The sequence below is a fragment of the Pleurodeles waltl genome, chromosome 3_1, assembly GCF_031143425.1.
Source record: "Pleurodeles waltl isolate 20211129_DDA chromosome 3_1, aPleWal1.hap1.20221129, whole genome shotgun sequence".
Taxonomy (NCBI): domain Eukaryota; kingdom Metazoa; phylum Chordata; class Amphibia; order Caudata; family Salamandridae; genus Pleurodeles; species Pleurodeles waltl.
Window position 1 is genome coordinate 1530346235 of NC_090440.1, and position 12453 is coordinate 1530358687.

The window sequence follows — 12453 nt, forward strand, 5'->3', positions numbered from 1 at the left end:
TGACGGCATCCAGAGTCTCACATTTTGTGATCATAAATATTCATGAGGTAGGGTGGATTGTGACCCACTCCAAATCTGAATTTTCCAAAATGACTACTTAGTACATAGACCAATTTGTAAAATGATTTACTGGTCACAAAAATACTGGTCACAAATTGAGACCAGTATTTTGTGAGTCTGATGGGAAGAACTGCATGTCAGTATGCTCAGACCGCATGCACTTTTTTAAGAATGAGAGGGTTCTCTAAAGAAAAGGGGAAAAGGCAGAGGTTTTAAAAATGAACCTTCTATCTCATCCAAAATGGAAAGGTATTGAGACCCTGGGAGTGTGCCCCATCCTTATACAGGAAATAACAGAATGCATTGTGGGCTGCTGACTCTCAAGTACTTCTTCCGGTTAAGGGGACAACATTTTTTTATCAGAAAAACGGTACATGGTCTGATATATATTCAAACCATAGGAAAGTACCATCCTTCTTGGCATTTTACCCCCAAATTCAACCTGTTTGTCAGTGTGTTTTTACTGTCTCACTGGGATCCTGCTAGTCAGGACCCCAGTGCTCATAGTTTGTTTTCAGGATGGCCAGGGAATTCAGGGAGCATCTGAGTGGCCAGTGCCAGCAGGTGACGTCAGAGACCCCTCCTGATAGGTGACCAATCCCCCTTTCAGGGCTATTTAGGGTCTCTCCTCTGGGTGTTTCCTCAGATTTGGTTTTGCAAGATTCCAGCAGGACTCCTCTGCAACCTCTACTTCAAATTCTACCGTCAGATCAACTGCAGAACTGCTCCAGGAACTCTACAACTGCAACAAAGTATCCAAGAAGGCTACTGAAACTCTGTAACTCCAGCTCCTGCCTGCAAATGCAACAGTTTCCAGGTTGTGCCCGCTCTGAGGACTGCCTGTCTTCATCCTACACTAGAAGGACCGAAGGAATCTCCCATGCAGTGACAGAGTTACTTCTCTGCTTCAGCAGGCACCTCTCTGCAGAGACAACCGGTACTCTGGGACTCCTCTCCTGTCGAGGAGCGTGATCCCTGGAACACAGGTGGGAGACCAAAGTGATCCTGACTGTTCAAAGGTCCAGCTGTCCAAATTTGGAGGAGGTAAAGGCTTATCTCAGAGCCAGACAATACCCCTATGCACCACGTTTTGCAGCTCCTAGGGCTTCTGTGTGATTCTCCAAGAAATCCTTCATGCACAGCGTAGCCCAGGTCCCCAGCACTCTATCCTGTGACGCTCAGCTCCCTGAGTTGTTCTCCGGCGGCATGGGATCCCTTTGTGTAGTGCTGCGATGACCGGGATTTGCAACTCCTTTGTCCCTGTGTCCTGGGACTCCTGTGGGTGCTGCCTGGTCTTCTGAGGGCTCTCTGAAGGGCTGAGAGCCTCCTCTGTTTCCTCAGTCTGACTTGAGACCCCCAGGTCCCTCCTAGGCCCAGGTAGCGCCTTTTCCCACCAACTGCGACATTTGCACGAGCCAAGGCTTGTTGGCAGAATCCAACGACGAAAACCAGCCTTCATCCTACGACTCAACGTGGGACATCTCTTGCACCAAGCAGGAATCCGCTTCTTTGGTGCATTTCTGATTTTTTCTTCCAACCGGAGAATCCACTTTTGAACTCTTCATCTGTTCTTGGACTTGGTCTTCTCTCTCCACAGGTCTTCAGAACCAGGAATCCATCTATGGTGTCTTGCAGTCTTGCTTGTTTTTTGCATAATACTTTACCACGACTCCTAATGTGTCCTGAGGAACCTTGATGTACTTTACTCTTATTTTCCTGGGCTCTGAGGTGGGGTACTTTACTTACCTTCCTTGTGTTCTTACACTCCCAGTGCCCCTCTACACACTACTCTCACCTAGGTGGGAAACCAACTTTCACATTCCACTATTTTAGTATATGGTTTGTGTTGCCCCTATGCCCCTCCTAGCCTATGATGATTTTCACTATATGCACTATTTTATGACTGTTTACTTACCTGATTTTGGTTACTAGTGTATATTTTGTGTATAATACTTACCTCCTAAGGGAGTATAGTCTCTGAGATATTTTGGCCTTGTGCTACTAAAATAAAGTACCTTTATTTTTGGTAACATTGAGTATTGTCTTTCTTGTGTGTAAGTACTGTGTGACTACAGTGATATTGCAAGAACTTTGCATGTCTCCTAGTTCAGCCTTGGCTGCTCTGCCTACAGCTACCTCTAGACAGCCTGGCTTCTAGAAACTGCCTATATTTCCCTAATAAGGAATAGCTGGACCTTGTATAAGGTGTAAGTACCATAGGTACCCACTACAAACGAGGCCAGCCTCCTACACAAACATATTGTAAGATAGTACTCCATTTAAGGTCAGAAATGTGTTTGTTCAGAGAGAAGTCAGAAGTGACATCAGCATGTCATCAGCATGAATATCATTGGTAATCAGAAGAATAGAAAGGTACAGGAAAGAGATAGAAAAGAAGGTAGAGGAAGAAAGAGAGGTATGCACTTAGTTGGGATGATGCATACCTAAAATAAATGGTACAGCCTATTAGAGGGTAGAACACCGTAGATTATCAATATATTCAGAAGTCTGATTTTTTCCAACTATAACTCCACAGTAACCCAGAGAGAGGTAGTATAAAGCTCCATAGCAGGTACGTTTCAAGCTGTTTTCTGGAAGGAATACAGACCACAAAGCTGCTACCTCCTTTTGAATCACAGTGTGGGTATCTGAAGTAACAGCCTGATGGCTCAGAATAGAAAGCTTCCAGGGTTTTAACATTGTATTTTTCCACATGGATGGTGCAATGGGTCTTTGAAGGGACTTATGGACAATGGGTCAGTGTTCAGATAGAGTCCCATAAGTCCCAAGCATCCTGTCTGGGATTCTAGCTTTGATGCATTGTTGTGGACATGGATGTAGGTGGCACAGCTGGGGTAGGAATTATCAACAGTCCATAATAGGTAGTAATGAGATAAAGTATGGAACAGAGTATGTGGAGGTGTGCACTGTAAATTTCGACCCAAAATATTGAGAACAAAAAATGTAAACAAAATATTATCAGCTAAGTAAGTCTAGAGTTCAATACCTAACTCCAAGGTACGCAGTACATATATTTTCAAGGTACATAGATGTGGAGTTATCTATACTTCCCTATATGTACTTACCTTTCAATATTTTGTCCCTCAATATTCTGTCCTCGATATTCAGTAGTACAATCTACGTGGAGGCAGTGCTGGGGTGTGCTGACTACACACAGATCTGAGATGGGTGTCAAGGGTTACTCTTAGTCTTTTGACTTCCATGTTAGGGGAGATTGGCTGTCGCATGATGAGTGCCAGAAATATAACAGATTTAGGTTACAGAACAAGCCATTCAAAAGTTAGGCAAAAGTGAAATAGAGTGAAGATAGCAAAGGAGGGTGAATGAATCCATTTTAATTGACATGGCAAAGGACCTACACACAAAAAAGTCTGTGCATTCACGAAACATGACTGTTTGTAGTTGTTACATCACTGGCTTGATTTTGACGTCATAGGATATTTTGTTTATTTCAGCAGATGTTGCCTCCACCTTCCTCCTGATCATCATGCTTTTGTTGATTAGCGTCTGCCTCTTCTTCGGTGTGATAAAGGTACAGTATGGAGATGTTTCTCATTCCATGGCCCTCACAGTAGGGACTAGATAGTAGCTGAAATACCTTTCTGCTGCGTGTATAGTCTTGTATTACTGTTCCTAGCATATATGTAAAGCAATTTTGTAATAAGTTATTACCTAGCTATGTCTGGAATAATAGATATATAGAATCTGCCTATTCTATAGAGAAAGATAGTCACACCTTACGCCGCTAGAGACAATTCAAGCATTCAGTGCTAATGGTTCAGTGTCAATATAATGTGTGGGCTTTAAATGACTGGAGTAGACAGGGGCGGCCTGTCCTTTAGGGCGGAGGGGCCATGCCCCCCCCACTTTTTGCCCCTCATGAAGAGTGTCTGTCAGGCTGAGTAAAGGTCAGCCTGACAGACACTCTTCATGTTCAGTTCAGACAGCCAGGAGCAGACATGTGCGATTTGCGCAGACTCCTGGCTTCCTGAGCTGAAATTTGCTGGGCTGAAGAGGTCACAGCTCCTATGGGCGTGACCTCCTCGGCTCAGCAAAGGTGCCTCAAGTCCCTTCCCTGGGTGATGAGGAAAGCGTCACCCATTGACTTTGACCTGGGCGCTTCAGGTTTAAGCCCTGAAGTGCCCAGGGTGAGTGTCAATCAGTGACACCTCATCACAGAATGGGGTGGGGTCAGCAGTCTCACTGACCCATCCCACTCTATGACGAGGCTGGGACTGCTGCCTTCCCTCATTGGCTGTCCTAAGGTCAGCTAATGAGGGAAGGCTGCAGTCCCAACCCTCATGGGGCCTCCAAGGCTGAAGGTAAGTGTGTGTGTGATCTTTTTAAATTAATGTTTGGTGAGTGCGTGTATGTTTGAATGTTGATGACTGCTGCTAATGGTTGTGCGTGAATGTGTGTGTGTGTGTGTGTGTGTGAAAGTGTGAGTGTGCTTCCCGCTCGCCCCCCTCCCTCCCAAAACTGCCGGCCGCCACTGGGGGTAGATAGTGAGTACAGAATTATGAAGGATAGGCTACCCCACGGAGTGAATATGATAAGTCTGGTTTTGCATAACAACACATTGTCACAGTTGGCACAATTTAGACAAGTAGCTGTTCCATCAGTTTGCAGCAAGTATTATGAAGACATGGCATCTGCTCCCCGGTTCTAGGTACCATCATAAGCCAATGTTCGAGGTCATGCAGGTTACATTTTTTTGGTGTCAAATTCCTGGAAATCATGATTTGCTTTGCCTAGTGTCTTAAACGGAAAGATTTTTGTTGACCAGGAGCCAATGTAAGGACCTTAGTGGAGGGGGAATGTGTGATATGTGGGATACAGGTAAAAGTCAATTTTGTTTCTGCACACTGACCCACCACAAGTGGTTTGTGGCATATTGAGGGCTACCCATATACAGCCCATCAGTGAAGTGCAGCCTTTGTATCACAGAACCACAACTGCTGTCAGAGTACATAGGAAGGCTATATACGTGAATACATTTGTGACGTGAACTTACCATTGGTTGCTTCCTGCATCTACCTGAAGTAGACACATTAAGCTGTAGTTTACGATACCATCAGGGTCACCACAGAGAGCTGGGTTCAGCAAATACCATTAAAAACTTCCAAATCGCGTGATTTGAGAGCCAAAGACTAGGACATTTATTGTATTGGAGTGAAACTTGAAATAGTTCTTGCACAGTCTCCTGTCTACCTGGAATTGACCCCTTCCCTGCATGTCATCCACATAGTTATAAAAGTGTGGCCAAAAGTTTGAATAAGCCTGGCCAGAGATTGCACCTAGATGCTTAAAAGAAATAGGGGTGGGGCTGAACCTTATGCGAAACCATAGATGAGGGGCTGAGGCCAGGAGATCAAGGGCTGAGGGAATCACATTGTACCCTTCCTGCCAAGAATGAGACACCAACGGCTCTCCATGTCCCTGATACCAAAGTCGGAAAGGCAGCTGAGTGATATGACACGGCTGATGGTGTTGAATGATACCAACAGATCCAAAACTGTAATGGCCCTGACATCACTGCCACCCATTTCTGTTCTACGGCTATGTCCTCTGAGATCGAACAAGTGGGTATCCTCTCAAGGGTTTATCAGTGGGTGGATTTCTATGATGACTTGCAGGCTTTCCATGGCCGTTTCCACAGGAGTTTGGCTGGATGGGATGCATTTGAAATTGGATGAAAATTGCCGAAGCCTAGCGAGGTAGTTTCAGCAGCGATATTAACATTGTGATTCCATTTTGTAAGGACGTAGCTGCAGGATAGAGAGGCGGCAGTTAGAAACCAAGAGGCAGCAGTTGGGGGTTTCAGTATAGTTTTTAAGTGGGGTTTTTAGGATAGTTTTAAAGATGGCGGCAGGGCAGTGGTGCTGTCAAGTGCGCCGAAGCATTCTTTCTACTGCTAGTGCTAAGAAGCTGTTATTTCCCAGGAGGCAACAAACGGAGAGCAACACTTCAGAAGCTGACATGAACAAAAAAAGCTTCATTGATCACAGCAAGCACTTGTTGGAGCTAAAGAAGAACGAGCAGCATAGTCTCGCTAAGAGTATCTGTCAGTAACTCGTTCTCACGGGTACTGAGACAAGACAATGCAGATTTACAAAACCACTTTGACATTTGCATTTGTGAAAACGATGGAGTCCAGTGCATGGCCAACTCTGCGTGCAGGATAAATTAACCTTTATTTTGGGGAAACGGTATCTGATGGGGGATTTAACCAATTGTTAAATCCTCCTGGTTTTAAAATCCACAATTAGTGTTTCAGATAAATTAATAAAATTGAAAAAAAGATTTGTAATGTGCAATGGGCCAGGCCAGCCGTTTCACTGATTCCTGGCCAGACCCAGTGTGATAAGGTAAGAAAGGCTAGCTCTAAGCATGATTATGACACTCCAGCGGGGTCTCTACCTTCAGGATATGGTATGGGAGTCCCATTCAATGATGGGGGATTTACTTACTAGGTTATTAAGAGGATAAGTTATGCATCACTTAAATCATCGATTATAGTTACAAACTTGGATAGACTGGATGAATTAAAGGGAGAGAAAAGTGCCACACACACGGGCAGTGGTGATAGAAACCGAAAACACCTACAACTGAAGAGGGTATATGTGTGTACGTGCGCGCACTTGTGTGTGTGGGTATAAATGTATATATAGATTTTGGTTAGGTTTGCACTATAGAAAGACCACAGATATACACATCTATACTTATGTATTTATACTTACCTCCTTGATATTTCGGTCGTCAATATTTTGGCTACTGTGTTCTGGTAGCGCAATATTCCTAACCCGATATTCCAGACTACAACCCCTGCGATGTAAGGCCATTGATGTGGTGATTGCAGATTTATTGACTTTAGATTTGCCTTCAATGTTGTGATAATCTACAGTTTATACATCTTTTAAATATTTCTGCAAATAAAGGACTCCAAAGAAGCTCTAAAACCATTATACTTTGCACTTTTGTAGAACATGGAGAAATTCCTGCTTCCGTTTGTTGCTCTACAAGTCCTGGACTTCCTCCTCTACAGCCTCACCATCTGCAGTACCTACATACAGCTCCCGGCCTATCAACAGTTGAATACACTGCAAGAATTGGTAAGAACCACTAATTGTTTGTATCTGAACCACCCATGTTATCAGGTGGCACAGCCTCATATCGTGGTAACCCTTGCGGTGGGAGGAGCTACCCATGTGATATCACTACTTTAAGGGCAGAAACCAATGTGATGCCACTGTACTAGGGGAAAATGTATGTGCTGTTTCTCCAGTAGGTGTCAATCAGGATATCTGCAAGTGTGCAAGAGAAGCTACCAGTGTGATACCAATGCATTAGCAACAGGTTCCATTGTGATGTCACTGCACGGAGAGCTATTTTCTCTATGATGTGATTAGACTGAGCAGCCACCAGTATAATTCGATTACATTTAAGACATATAGCAGTGTCATGCCACTTGTGAAGTCGCTTTGGAGCTCCCAGTGTGCTGTCACTGCTGTAAACAAAGTTCCCAGTGTGATGTTACTGCAGTAAGGGCAATGAGATATCATAGCAGGGGTGATTTTATTTTTAATCCTTCCGAGCTCACTAAGGTACAGCTGATTTTTTCTAAATTTGGTCTGTTTTTCCTGATATCCCAGAGAAACTTTCTGTTTCCTCCTGACAATCTCTTAGTTTAATATTTCATCACAATAATCCAGCACTTTATTTGCTCAGATATTAATTTGAGTTGTGGTTAGTGTATAAGCACCTGAGCTAAGACTCACTTAACGTGACGCGGGAGCTTGTGCAATGTAAATGATGCTACCTGATACAGAGGAGAATGAATGAAACCGTTAATCATCTTTTGCATGAAACAATTTTTGTACTGTAAAAGCACTGAAACCACACTCTTACGTAGTGCAATAACCGATAATATATGTAAAGTGAGTGCCATGGAACAGCACAAACCCCCTGAGGATTGCACTCTAAGGTCCTGAGTAAAGCCGACCGCCAGACTGGTGGTGAAGAGACTGCTGTCGAGGTGGCTGATTACAACCTGCACCTCAGTTATCCCATCGGAGACCCTGGAGGGGACAGCGGTAGATTGGCGTATCTGCCCGTCAACCTCGTAATGTAGTGGTTGGATCGCCACTGCCAGTCTGGAGGTCAACTGACTGCCAGACTCGTAATAAGGCCCTAAGCCAAATTAGCTAAAGTCACACAAAGAAGCATGACATGCATTTGTGTGAAATACTAAGGACAAACGAAAATAGCCACAAGCAATGAGCAGAAGATACTTCACATACTATTTCGGTATGTAATTTGTGGGCTTACACCATTTATCCTTCAAATTTTTCTTTCAGTTAAGGTTTGCACTCAAGGGTATGCATTGAGTAGAAAACTGAACCAAGACACCATTTGCTCACTTTTGCACCAGAGAGCAACACTAAATTGTGTTTAGCATTGTACAAACAAGGCATTTGTAGTGTGAGCATGACCTCATCGGCATGCAATACACAGTAAAAGTGTCACTACACAAATTTGTTGACGTTCATACAACGCAGAGTTACGCACAGCTCCATTGTTGAGTAAATATTGATAAACCTTGGCTACGTTTTTAGTGTCATGGGCACCTGTGACATTTTGCCAGGCAGCAGCTAGAAACCTCATGCATTGGTCGTGCAGGGGATATGGTGTGGGGTCTACAGAGCAGAATATGTCTTCTGACTGTCCTTGGCATTCACTTAGAAAGTGCAATATTCTTCCTTATTCCGTTCTTTCTATCATTAACCCAGCAATAGACATGGTTGGACTGAGACAGAAAATAGGCCTGGGCACAAACGTAAAAGTGGCCCTATGAGTGAATTAAATAGCTAAAAAATGCCCCACGTTTGCAAATTGTGACAGTTTTCATCTTGTAAAAACACTATGTATAGGCGTTTTTCAAGGTGTGAAAAACTGCATGGATTTGTGCTTTCTACAGGCAATGTTTGTTTTAATATCAGGGAAATCGACAGTAAAAACCAGACTAGCAGAGCATAAAACAGGCTGACAAACAACCAAAAATCTGTCCCACACACTGACCTGTCAGACCAACCTGTTGTACACTGCCTGATTGCCCTATAGTCAGGGCCACTGGAATTATGCGAATGTGCGACCACAGTGTTTTTCAAATACATATAAATTTGCAGCATTTGCCACATACTCCATCATCTGCTGCGTAATCTGCAGATTGCAAACAAAAAAATGTTTCTAGCTGGAATGGTTCTAAAGTTACTAAAAGGGCAGTGACGTGTTGCCCCGCAGTGGAAGGCCCTTTTGCAAAAGTTGATTGGTCACCTTTCTGTTGCTCATTGCTGTATTTGGATATTAATTTGGTATCATTGAGGTGCAACCAAGGCCCAGACAGTGATTAAAAAGTATCAAAATGATAAAATAATTAACACTAATACAAAATGTGCTGCAATAAGCTGCATAATTTGCTTTTTCTTGTCACATAATTTACTCAGTCCTGCCACATAGCGGTGGGGGCCGGTTTGTTACTTGGGGCTGGTGTGGCAGCAGTGCTGCAATATCGGCCTTCAGTAACAAAAAAAGCTGTGCTTCACACTCGCAGTCCCTGCCCCTCTTGGGGGGGGGGGTCTGGTCTGGCAAAATTGCCAGGGCTACTTTGGGTTCCCAGTCCACTGATTATTAAGGTCTGTTTTCTAACACAAGGTATTTGATTTCATTATACCCTAACACAAAGCTTGTTTCAATCTGAATCCAACTTTCTTTTTCTTTTACTTTTTATGTTAGTCCATTCCACAATACATAAAAATATCAGAGATCAAGTTAACCAGAGTGAAGTACAACAGGTGAAGCAAAAAACATTTGGCATCAGAGTGAAATATTGTAGGCCAAAACATGGAAGGACATGGTAGAATATGTATTGTCACAGAAAAGCGTTTTGATCATCACATACAAAGTGGCGTTAGTTCTGATTAGATGAAAAAGATGGGTTCTTAAGTCTTTCCGAAAGGACTGGAGAAACAGAGTTCCGGGTATTGTTAGCTGCTCCAGGGAAGGTTTGCTCGTGGACAAGAATTGTTTTGAATTTTAGAACCACAAATTGTGGGTAATGTTTGCTTGTGGGGCCTCTTCGGCTACCAGAGATGGAAAGCAGCACTGCAAGGCAGAAGTATGACTTTGTATGCAAGTTTAAATTTGATATTTGTTGTGATAGTAGCCCAGTGAGATCATGTAGAATAGAGCAGTGATTTACCACAGGTGATGGTGAGAATAGCCGCTGAATACAGTCCTGCTTTGAGGACAATACAATTATGCCATTTTCAACGTTACTATGGTGTGGGGCCAAGCAGAAAAAATGCCTCACGGGTGGAATCTGGAGTGCAGTGGAAGAAGCGGACATATTTACTATTGCCTTTACATATAACAAGTTGGAAGACGTAAGCAGAAAAGAGCAGTTTACATTATAATACAGCTGGCACTGCCGCGAGAGAGCCGCATAAAAGTGACTCCTCTTCACTTTTGCATTCTTTATGTATGGCACTTTCCTTGGCTGTATCTATACATATATCAACAATTTTGCTTAAAAACAAGAATAAGGTATTTAGTATTACCTTTCTTATGGTTTTACAGACGGGTCTCGAGTAATGAATAGAATCAGTCATTCTGGATTTCCACAATTAACATCAATGAGATAATTTTGAATGAAAATGAGCACAATAAGGCCTTTTGGATATTCTTTCGCATGCTAGAACCACCGAGATTTAAGAAATAAACCATCTCCTGCTCCTTCTAAGAGATCACTCTTAAAACGTAGAACTTCATTCCCCGGAGATCCAGACGAACCCCATGTTTGAATCTTTTTTAAAGAAATCTGAAAGTCCTCTTCATTCAGAAATACCTTCTGAATTACCCTCTTCACTTCTTCGCAGAGCTGAATATACCCCCACCCCGCATATTTGATCTACTCAAATTGCTCCTCGAATGCTGGATTCCTCCAAGAGCCTGATTTTCCATTGATCCAAGCTTCTACCCCCTACACCTTACCCACAGGGGAAGCAATATCTCCTCAGGCCTCCCACGGTAGTCTGCTAACCCTGACCCTGCTCCACATCCCTATCTGAATCATGTATAAATCTAATAATTACACTAGTTTTTTTGTGAGAGCCATTTTGTTAGTCTCTATTGCTTTTCTTTATGTGCTCATGTTTATTGTGTTCTGTGTAACTTTCACTGTTGCATTGTAAAGCACTCTGCTGCACTTGGGTCTAGTAGGCGTTATGGAAACTCTGAAATAAATAAATATATAAATACATGAATGATTTAGTGCCTTCCAACCAGACTTTGAGCAAGAGGTTATGCCATGGTCTATGCCTCACTGCCCTGCACACAGGGCAAGGGCAATTATTGAATTGAAGGGCATGTTCAACGTTAGCAGAACGTCACAGAGGATGTGGCGCCCAGCACATGACCCAGCTAACCCAAGCTCAATCAAATGATGATATTTCTTTTGTTTCTTTAACAGGGTCCACCCTCACAAGACTCTTTCACAGCCATGGAGATAGTGGACTTCACCCTCAGCCTCTTAAGCCTGTGCAGCTCCTACATGGAAATCCCAGCGTACCTCAACCTCCGGTGTATGAAGCACATGGTAGGTTATTTGCACAGCTGATTGACATATCTCACCATGAGTGTCATAGAAGAAACAATGAAGGACCTCTCCTTGACTTGCATAACAAAGCTTCACATTCTTATTCGTGTGAATGTTTTGTTTATGGTTATTTTGCCCATATTGCAAAATAAACTTGCTTTTGGTGCCATGGCATTATTTATGATCGTCAAATGTTCAGGTTTCTCAGTTGCTTCAAAGGTTGCCATGGGTGATTGGTTCCAAAGATGTGAATGTTATTTTGAGTATTTGTATAGTGCTTCAGATTACGCCTCATAGAAGTGCTGAAGGAGAAACAGAGAGGTGGGTCGATGATTTGGGAGAGGGCAGAGGAACAGAATTTGGAAGAAGAAATCTAAGCACCTTTCAACACCACAAACCATGCACAGTCTACAAAAGTGGTGGCCACTTGTCAACAGGTGTGTCGCGGCCTATGGGTATTGAAAAGAAAATGTAAAAAATGTACCTTTATGTTGGGAGAGACAGTGCCGTCTCTTCTTCCTCCTCGGACTCCTGGAAGAACAAGGCTTCCAGACTCCCCTCCAGTAACGACGCTGCTGTCAACAGTATGACAGCAGCGTTGTGATTGGTCTGAGCACCCTGCTTCGGCGCTCAAACAGGGAGTAGGGCCCTGTGCACTTTCTCCTCCCAGCTGTTCAATACAGCCGGGTGGAGAAATGCAAAGTGCGCATGACTGTTTG

At 43.4% G+C, this 12453-nt stretch overlaps 1 protein-coding gene across 2 annotated transcripts in view; it reads left to right on the forward strand.

The window, feature by feature from the left end:
• Positions 1-12453, forward strand: part of LAPTM5 (lysosomal protein transmembrane 5) — a 123855-nt gene that overhangs the window by 65364 nt on the left and 46038 nt on the right. The window contains exons 3-5 of one of the 2 annotated variants that reach the window (XM_069225122.1): positions 3537-3613; positions 7065-7193; positions 11609-11734. In XM_069225122.1, the coding sequence (XP_069081223.1) occupies positions 3537-3613; positions 7065-7193; positions 11609-11734 (332 nt within the window). The remainder of the gene's footprint in view (positions 1-3536; positions 3614-7064; positions 7194-11608; positions 11735-12453) is intronic. The other variant, XM_069225123.1, reaches the window with a different exon arrangement.